Source organism: Grammomys surdaster, unplaced genomic scaffold, assembly GCF_004785775.1.
Source record: "Grammomys surdaster isolate TR1022 unplaced genomic scaffold, NIH_TR_1.0 128, whole genome shotgun sequence".
NCBI classification, from domain to species: Eukaryota; Metazoa; Chordata; class Mammalia; order Rodentia; family Muridae; genus Grammomys; species Grammomys surdaster.
This window is the reverse complement of record NW_021604586.1, coordinates 3,350,928-3,360,525: the sequence shown is the minus strand read 5'-3', so window position 1 is coordinate 3,360,525 and position 9,598 is coordinate 3,350,928. Positions and strand designations below refer to the sequence as shown.

At 50.2% G+C, this 9,598-nt stretch overlaps 1 protein-coding gene across 1 annotated transcript in view; it reads right to left on the bottom strand.

The window, feature by feature from the left end:
* Nucleotides 1–4,062: 4,062 nt before the first annotated feature.
* The window catches only part of Mlycd (malonyl-CoA decarboxylase), a 16,437-nt gene continuing 10,901 nt past the window's right edge, over nucleotides 4,063–9,598 (bottom strand). Inside the window, exons 4-5 of the mRNA XM_028753675.1 lie at nucleotides 7,301–7,450; nucleotides 4,063–5,151 (exon numbers count right to left, since the gene is read on the bottom strand). Coding sequence (XP_028609508.1) covers nucleotides 4,618–5,151; nucleotides 7,301–7,450 — 684 coding nt within the window. The 3' untranslated portion in view covers nucleotides 4,063–4,617. The remainder of the gene's footprint in view (nucleotides 5,152–7,300; nucleotides 7,451–9,598) is intronic.

The window sequence follows — 9,598 nt, the reverse complement described above, 5'->3', positions numbered from 1 at the left end:
ACCTGATTTCTATCCCTCGGACCCATGTGGTAGGTAGGAGACAACTGACTTCCGTAATTTGTCCTCCGACGTCCACGTGGATGCCGTGGCATCTGAGCGCCCCCACACATGCACAGATAGAAAGATAAATGTAATAAAAGCCAAAGCACACCAATCACGTAAGCAAATAGAAGATACAAATCGCTTTGAAAATTCTTGCTCCTGATTTATTAAAAACAAACAAAAAAACAAAAGACTCCCTGGAAAATTAATGCAACAGGACCCATGGAAGAGTTCTAATAAAATATACTCTAGTCTCTCTCCCTTAAAACCACAAAGCTGCAAATGTGGGCCAGGCTGTGACGCATCTCCACGGGTTGCAAGATTCAGATAGTGGACACGGCTTTGTCCAAAGGCTCCTTGGAGGCCAGTAAGATCTGGCTGAGGTAAAGCAAAGGCCCACGTCATCCACAAGTTGCACGGATGGGACACCCTGCTCTGTTCTGTTATCTTCTGGGCTTCTGCCAAGGGTCCTGCTGGCCACAGGCGCATTTCGTCTTGAGCCTGCTTAGGCGTCACTCCAAGCCCTTCCACTCAGAAGCACTCAGGGAAGACGCCTCTGTTGGCGGCCTACCTTCGACTTCGGCCTTTGTTTCACAAACTGTAAAATGCGAGAGCTGCTCAGGCTTGGCTGGCCTTGGGGGGACGCTTCATATGTTTTCGAATGTGTGTACTTATGCTGCCCTTGTAGGTGTGCGGTGACTCATCCACACTCGGAGGCCGGAAGTTGATTAGCATCTTCCACTACTGTCCTCCACTTTATCTTGAGGTCTCTCTGAGCTTACTGACTGGCTAGGCAGCTGACTGGTGAGCTACCGGGAATCCTGGGGTCTCTGCCTCCCCAGTGCTAGGGTTACGGGTATGTGGGGGGGGGGGGGGGGGGGGATCCAAATTCAGGTGCTCGTGTCTACATTGCAGGGACTTTAGCCATTGAGCCAAATTCTCTATCACCACTCCTTTTTGAGAGAAAAAGCAACAAGAATTTATTAATACCATTGTTTTTTAATCACCTATTTTTCAGTCTTAGGTTACATTCAAGGACATGAAATACTTAGTCCTTACGCTCAGTGGTGATGTGAAAACTCTTAACTATGACCACCCAAGGCTGATGCCAGGAACCTGGCCACTAGTGCACTTGGATTTGCATCTGTGATCCCGGCTCAGGCCTGAACATCTGTTCAGTCAGCCTGAATGAGATCCATGCAGAACGGAGGGGAGGGGAGGGAAAGAGAGGAGAGGGGAGGGGATGGGCCCTCTGAAATGTTTACGCGGCCACTGCTGGTGAAGCCGACCAGCGTTGGAAAAGCCAAGGAGCTATGGGAGGAGGGGAAGCGGAAGCTCCATGCCCCCAGCTCTGTACCCCCAGCTCCAGGAGCCCCTAGTTTCTGCTCTTCCACGGTCCTGCAGTCCCTTTCGGCTCCATACCCCACCCAGCTCTGAATCCTTCTCAGCTCTGTGCCTCTCACTAGCTCAGTGTTCTAGAAACCTGGGGTTGGGTTGGACTGTGTGGGCTGATGTGGGTCTGGGTAGATTGTTTTCGAATGTGAAAGAGAAGCTCAAAACCAAACCCCACTCTTACACGCACCCTTCGGAAAAGGCACGCGAACCACAGCAGCGCCACCTGATGGCGATGGGGAGCACAGTGCCTACTAGGATCAGCTAGCCTGGGAAGGGGCCAGAGCTGTCTTCCATAGGTGCTGTGTTAATTCCAGCCGCTGCATTCCTACCAACCCTCATTTCATTTGTATTCCCTAAAGCCCTGGGTGGGAGGCATGCCAGGAACAGCACTCAGGATGGAAGTGGCTGTGCCGAGGGCACATTTTCCACCACAAACTGTCCGGGGATGTGGGATGCAGTCCAGTGACCGAGAAGGGAAGTGTGATTACGGTGAAGTCTCCTTTGTATTTCCCTTGAGTATCAGTAAGAGCTTCCTGTGATAAGTCTTAGTAAGGACCGGAGCTCCACAGAGGTTCCTCCAAGGTTAGGTTTAGATGCCGCTAGCCCCTACTCCCAGCTGCTCCCAAGAGCCCTCTGCAGCAGATGATCTGCTGTTTGCCTGAGGTTCTGAGCGCAACAGCGGCTATTTCTGTTAGCTGAAGCTAAACCAGGAAAAGCCACACAGTGTTAAAGACTGAACAAGGCCGGGCGGTGGTGGCGCAAGCCTTTAATCCCAGCACTTGGGAGGCAGACACAGGCGGATTTCTGAGTTCAAGGCCAGCCTGGTTTACAGAGTGAGTTCCAGGACAGCCAGGGCTATACAGAGAAACCCTGTCTTGGAAAAACAAACAAACAAAAAAAGACTGAACAAGGCAGAACAACTGGACTTACAGGTTGTGGAAAGTTGGTATGCTGCAGATCAGAGGCAAACTATTCTTGCCGTTAGTCTGACTGTAGCATGTGCAACGCAGCTCCTGGGTTCGACCTAGAAACCTTGTGACTAGCCACCTTTAAAACGTATTAAGAAATATCATTACAATTTCATTTCTGATTTCTTTTGTGAGCGTGCTATGGCACATGTGTGGAGGTCAGAGGTCAGTGTGTGTATGTCATGGCACACGTGTGGAGGTCAGAGGACAGGGTGTGTATGTCATGGCACACATGTGGAGGTCAGAGGACAGGGTGTGTATGTCATGGCACACATGTGGAGGTCAGAGGTCAGTGTGTGTATGTCATGGCACACGTGTGGAGGTCAGGGGACAGGGTGTGTATGTCATGGCACACGTGTGGAGGTCAGAGGACAGGGTGCGTACGTATGTCATAGCACACATGTGGAGGTCAAGGGATAACTTGTGGGCACAGATTCTATTAGGTTTGTCCTGGACTCAGGTTCTGATAAACTTGTTGCCGACAAGTTGTCTTGCCCTAAAATACTTTATAACAAACCACCAGCTCCCACTGCTTAAGAAGGCAAGAGAGGTGTCAGCCCCTGGAGCACTCTCCTCAGGTTCCCTGACTGCTGGAGTGAGCTTGGGAGTGCTTTATGAGTTAGCTCTATAATGACTTCACACACACTCCCACGGTGGCGGTGGATTCAGGCGACCTGAGGCCATGTTCCTTGGGCCATAGACACTTGCATTTGGCTCAAGTATAAACAGTCTTTAACTCTCACCCTTTGAGCTGAAAGCTGTTTTCTGTTGACACTTCTACCTAGGCCAATGTTGAGCCTGGGGCCATGGAGTCCAGTCACCGTGGGGAGGCCACTCTGGGAAGGTCTAGAAGATGCTATCAGAGAAGACAAGGGGATAAGCATGTCCATGTCCAACCGAGTAGCAGCAGCATGCGCCTGCTGATGTGTGATATGCTCAGATGCACATGTATGAAAGTGGACACATACATGAATACACTCACTGCACCTGCCCCCAGTCACAACCGCCAATACAAGCCAAGTGTATCCAAGCCCTTCTTACAGCTGTATAGACATGCTGAGACACACACACACACACACACACACACAGACACACACACATTGGGAGACAAGTCCTAGCAGAAAGCGGCTATCATCTTTGCAGCCATCTCGGACCATATACCCTGACAAGAGACTTATTTCCAACAGCCCACAACAGCTGAGCACACTCTGCTAAACATCTTGTTTTTCTCACATACCTTGCTTTGTTGTTTAGTGCCCCCAGCTGCAAGGCGCACATGGTAAAGTGTCTTCAGCTGCGTTCCCCTGCTTGTGCTTATATAGACCCAGGATTTCCTTTCACTAAACAGGACTTGATCAGACTCCGTGTCTTGTCTTCACTCTTTGAGTCTCTTGCCCCTCCATCCCCACTCTCTCTCTTGCAGACCGTTGACTGACCTGCATGGGCCAGGTCACCTGGCGCCCAAACGTGAGGGTCACACACACACACCCACCCCTCTCCTCCACACCTTATCCAGCACCTATGATCTCATCCACACTGTCCCCAGTGGGCTGGCTGAGGAACAAGACACCATGGACATTTCAGAGCTGAGTGTGAGCCTTGCCAGGACTCTAATCTTGAAGAAAAGTACACAGTGAAGTACGCTCGAAGAAAGGTGTACAGTGAACAATCATGTTTAATATTTACAGAACAAATTTGTTCTTTACTGTTCAGTTCATTATGAACTGGAATCTCATTTAAACCCTATAAAGCCAACTCTGGCCTCAAGCAGCAGCGTCCCTGGGGCGCTGAACACACCCTGTGATGTCACAAACACTCCCTAGTCTGAGCTTTAAGCTGTAGCAGCCACAGCACAGACCTTAGCCCTTTCCCAAATAGAGACCATGACTGTCAGCTCTTCATACTCCAAAAGCTCTGGGTTCTGGGCGGCCTGTGGCTGCATCTGTAGAGCTTTCTGAAGGCACAGACTGTGGACAGCAGCAAGGGCTTCTGGAGAAGCACAGTGACATCCCCAGGGCACATGTACCATACCACCAGCAGTGAGTCGGCCAGCACGGTGACAGCTGAGGTGTGGCCTCCGGCGTGCCTGCTGAGGTCAGAGGACACAGCACGGCTGTGGCTTCCCTGAAAAGGCTCCTGTGGTGAGCAGACCTAGCCCATCAGAACACAGCCTCCTTTCTGAGAAGAGGCCCAAGCTTTGGGAAGGACGTCCCTAGAGTTTGCTGTTGTTCTGGAACTGGGCTACCAGGCTGAGGACCTGCTCAGAAGCTTTGATGTTCTTGGAGCCCAGGTAGGAGATGCTGTTGGGGCCCGTCTCCTCCAGGTAGTAGCGGTAGTTGACCATGAGGCCGCATGAGCTGGTGAGGCCTTTGAGGCTGCTGTCAGCCATCCAGTTGATACGCCACATCACAGCCCCATTCTGCAGATGGAAGTTGGCCACTGGGTTGAGGGCGTAGCCTCGGTGCTTCTCACCATACAGGTACCAGGCACACAGCCTCATCAGTGGCCCCTGCAGCGCCTGTGCCAGCTTCTCCGACTTCACCCACTCACCACTGCTCAGGAGCCCCTTGAGGCTCTCGTGGACAGGGTCACCTGTGACCACTGAGATTTCTTTGCACTCTGAGTCTGTGAACAGCTCGTTCCTCCCGTGCTCCTTTCCCTGCACATTCAGAAGACCCAGCAGCCACTTGGTGAATCCAGGTATAGGTGACAGGCTTGAAAAGGCCCCCAGATGAGGGAACTCCTTCTGCACAGCAGGTAGACAAAGGAGGGAAGGCAGAGAACACATGGTCAGCAGGGTGGGACACGTGGGAACACTCCCCACACAGCCTATGTGTGCTGCTGCAGGCAGCAGTGCCAGCTGACGGCCTCGCTGTACATTCCTTCATGAGGACTCTGGCGACTGTCAAGGCCGGGAGGCATCTTGCACCCCAACATCAGCCTATAACTGGCATCTCCAGCCACACCAACCCACAGCAGTGGTCAGCAGTGGGCGGCTTGCTCATAACCAGAGAGCCGGCTTCTGATGCTTGATACGCATATGCCTAGTGACTCATGACTGGTCAGCAGAGGGCACAGCATAATCACGGCTATACACATTACACAGAGAACTCGCAGATGGTTTTCAAGCATGTGCACTCCTTGACTATGAACACAGTAAGCTCACTATGGGAAAATCCCACCTCTGTGAGAACAGCTGAGTTGGCGCCTCGTGGTGCCCTTGGCTTCTCCTTTACTCCACAGCTGAGGTGTGTTCTCCATGTGACTTATGCTATCCATGGTCTACTCACCATCTAGAGTCAACAGCAGCACAGAGAGATGGGCTGTGGCTTCCCACAGTCTCCTCACTGGCACGGGGGCTCTTGAGTGTGCTGCCTGGAAACCCCGGTGACTGAGCCCTTGGTGTAGAAGGGTGCTGGCTTCTGCCAGCTTTCAGAGGAGGGCACTTGGGAGGGACTTTCTGGCTCAGAAATGAGTTCCAGGAAGTGGCCACAGGTGACTTCTGGGTCAAGCTTCTAGCTCTGTCCATGAAGGGTCTTGGGTGGATCACCCAGAACCCTAGATCTGGCTTGCTCTCTGACTTCCTTGTGTTTCCTCTCCCTTCAGCACACTTTACCACCATCAGCAGAGGAAAGAGAGAGGGGTGTGTTTTCAGTCTCTCTGGGGGACGGAGTTAGTTAGAATGTGATAGAGCAGACACCTAGAATACCAAGTTCTCTAAATCTGCTTGGCACATGCCTGTCATCACGGCCACTTTGGAGCTGAGACAGGAGGGTTGTAAGCTCGAGGCAGCCTGAAAAATTTTGAGAGACTCTATCTCAAAATAAAACATGGAAATGGGTAGACTGGGGATAGGGACTGTAGATGTAGCTCAATGACAGGTGCCTGTCTCCAGGATCAAACCCAGCTACTACCCTGAGCCAGAGCAACGCACGCACAGGAGCTTCTGGCTGCCACCATGTACTGTGTCTGAGCAGAGAAGGTCGGAGGAGGGAGCAGTTGGCAGAGCCGCTCTCAGCAGCAAGTTACGACTCGTCACTGGGGCCGCCTGCTCCCCATGAGGCCGCCGGAAGAGCTGTGCCCAGGGTAAACTGCAGCTTTTCTGTCTTAGGACATGTAATGTGTCTGTGACGGTTTGACTAGGAATGGCCCATAGACTCACGTGTTTGAATGCTTGGCCCAGGAGTGGCACTATTAGGAGGTGTGGCCTTGTTGGAAGACGTGTGTCACTGTGGATCAAGATGTAAACCTCAGCTTCTTCTCTAGCACTGTACCTGCTGCCTGCCACCATGTTCCCACCACGATAGTAATGGACTGAACCTCTGAACTGTAAGCCAGCCTCAAGTAAATGGTTTCCTTTATTAGAGTTGTGGTCACTGTGTCTCTTTACAGCAATAAACCCTAACTAAGACCCTAACTAGTGTCTCTCCCAGGCAGCAAAGAATAGGGAATCAGATCTTTATGCTGCCAGGTCTAACCTGCAAACTCCCCTCACGAGGCCATGAAGGCTGTGGGGAAGGAGGGAGGGAGGGTCTGGCATAGTATGATGGGGAGGACGGTCATTTGTACTACATAGACTGGCACATCAGAGTGTGATGGGCAGCCATGCTGACATGTGCCCAGATGTGTGTGAAAGGAGTGCAGGGCAAACCCCAGGCAAAGTCTCTCCACACAGCGCACATCCTCCCAACACATGCACACTGACAGCCAGCGCCATGCTGTGCCCACACCTGCTCTTCTGGCTCCTGGCCTGGTCCAGAGCACCTGATGCCGTTCTAGCTCCTTCCCTTCCTTCTTTCCCTCCTGTCTGCATCCTGTGTGTCCAGCGAGGTGGGGGCTCGCCTGCCATCATGACAGTGACCCGCGGAGCTGGGGTCCTGCTCCAGTGTGCTCACCTGCAGCTCCTTGACCACTCGCTTTATGAGGAAGGTCCCGAGCTCCACCCCCTGCAGGCCCTGCTGGGTCAGGCTGATGGAGTAGAAGATGGCAGCGGCGATCCTGTTCCTCTCCTCTGTTTCAGACGGAGGGCACTCCTTCACAATGCCCTGGAAAACAACAGCGACATCAGAGAGGCTCCATGTGCACTGCTCACACTGACGGCCACCCTGTCATAATCACAGGTGCCATGGCATCAAAGTACTACAGGAGAATTTAGTCCCCGCTCCCGCTCTCCTGGTGGCTCAGGCTCAGCAATCTGTTCTGAAAAACTCTGGAGGTGACCCTCTCTCACTGCCTACATTTGGAGACCATGGCGGCTCTGCTCAACAGCAGCGCCTTTGGTCTTCGCAGGCACGGCTGGAATAGGCTGCTTTGCACATTGAGCCTTGGTTGGGGTAACGGCTACATGGGATTTCTTTAACCTTCTTTAAGAGGCCAGTGTCCTGCCCACTGTCATCCACCACTTTGGTCAGCTTGCACCTCTGTTCCAGAAGGCTACAGGCAGTCCATATAAGTTTTCTTTCTCAAAATGTACTCTTTAATAGATTTTCTACGCATCTCTTTAGCCTCATGTGTTATCTTTATTTTTCCTAATAAAAAACACATTCACAGACACCTACACAAAGCAAGCTAAGAAATGACCTCTGCTGTGAAGTCTCTTAGCAGCACTGACTTTATTGGCTCCCAGTTTTTACTAAATGTGTGTGTGTATGTGTGTGTGTTTTCCCTTTTCTGTTTTATTTTGTTTGAGACTGGTTTCTCTTGTAGCCTACCTTGTCCTAGAACTCTCTGTAGGCCAGGCTAGACGTGAACTCACAGAACTTTGCTGCCTCTACTTCACAAGTGCTGGAATTAAAGGAGCATGCCACCACTGCCCAGCTCAGTAGAGTTTTAAGCTGATACTTTGAAGATCATTTCATGACACTGGACTGCTGGGACAGCGTACCATGACACAGATGGCATATGGGACCCTGAGAAGTAGGAAACACATCTTTCCAGGGGACATGCCATCAGAAATAAGGAACTACACACAGCAGGCCTGGTGACATCTCAGAAGCCTGCAGGCAGCTCATTTGTAAAAATGTTCCTATTTCTCTTAACCTTAGCCCTGGACAACAGCGGTATAGATTTCATTTGTATGTGGCTGGTTTTCAGTTGGCCTTGGTGTATATAATTATTTTATTATATCTAACTTTCTATTTCTTTCTCCTTTTGTTCTGGAGAATTCTGTGAAGCTAGATGTTCCTTGATGTAATGACTCTTAATCAAAACTTGAGGCATAGGGCACAGCACAGCACAGCACAGCACAGTCCCAATGGCCCAGGTACATGCTGTGTGCTCTCATCTTGGAAGCAACGTAATAACTACACAATGGTAGTTTCAGATTAATGTTTAACTTGCAAAGAAAGTTTAAAGAGTTTATTAGAAAATGAAACAGAGCCATGTACTGTTAGAGTCATACAGGGTCCATTACTAAAAAGTAAAAGAATTTATTAAAACTATGAAAATTATTAGTGTAAGAGACACAACCATGGAACAAGAGAACACAAACATGGGGTATTTTAATTTAGGGAAGAGCTATGGAGTCATTGTGTGCAGCGTACAGAAGCAGAAGCTAGCAGAACTGCCGAGTGAAGGGTTAGCTTGACTCTTTCTGGCCACTGCCTGGCAGCTTTGACATATCATTAGCACATCACAGGAAAACAACATATAGCCGACCTCGGACCTTTCAGCCCTGAAGTATAAATAAGTCAAAAGTTAAAGGTTAAATAACGATAAGTTTACAATTATTATTTTGGCCATCGGCCTGGAAATAGGAGAAGCTTAAAACTTTGGAGGACAATTATATAATTCTATAATTATATAATTCTCTGTGCGATGTAGACATTCTTCTGAATTTGATCTGGTAATGATTATACAATTTTTTTTCTTACCTGCCTTTGGAGTAACAATAAAAGACTGGGGCAAGTTAAAGACAAAGAGAGAGTGTAAGGAGAAAGTGTGTGTGTGAGGTGTGTGTCAAGTGTGTGTGTCAAGTGTGTGTGTGAGTTGTGTGTCAAGTGTCTATGAGGTGTGTGTGAGGTGTGTGTGTGAGGTGTATGTGTGTGGAGTGTGTGAGTGAAAGGAGACCACACGGAGGTGTAAAAGAATGTGTGAGTTCGAGAAAGGGAGTGAACAAGAGAACATAAACTCTAGCCCGAGGAGAGAGTGAAAGTGTGCAAGTCTCAAGCTATGTGTGTGTGTGTGTGTGTGTG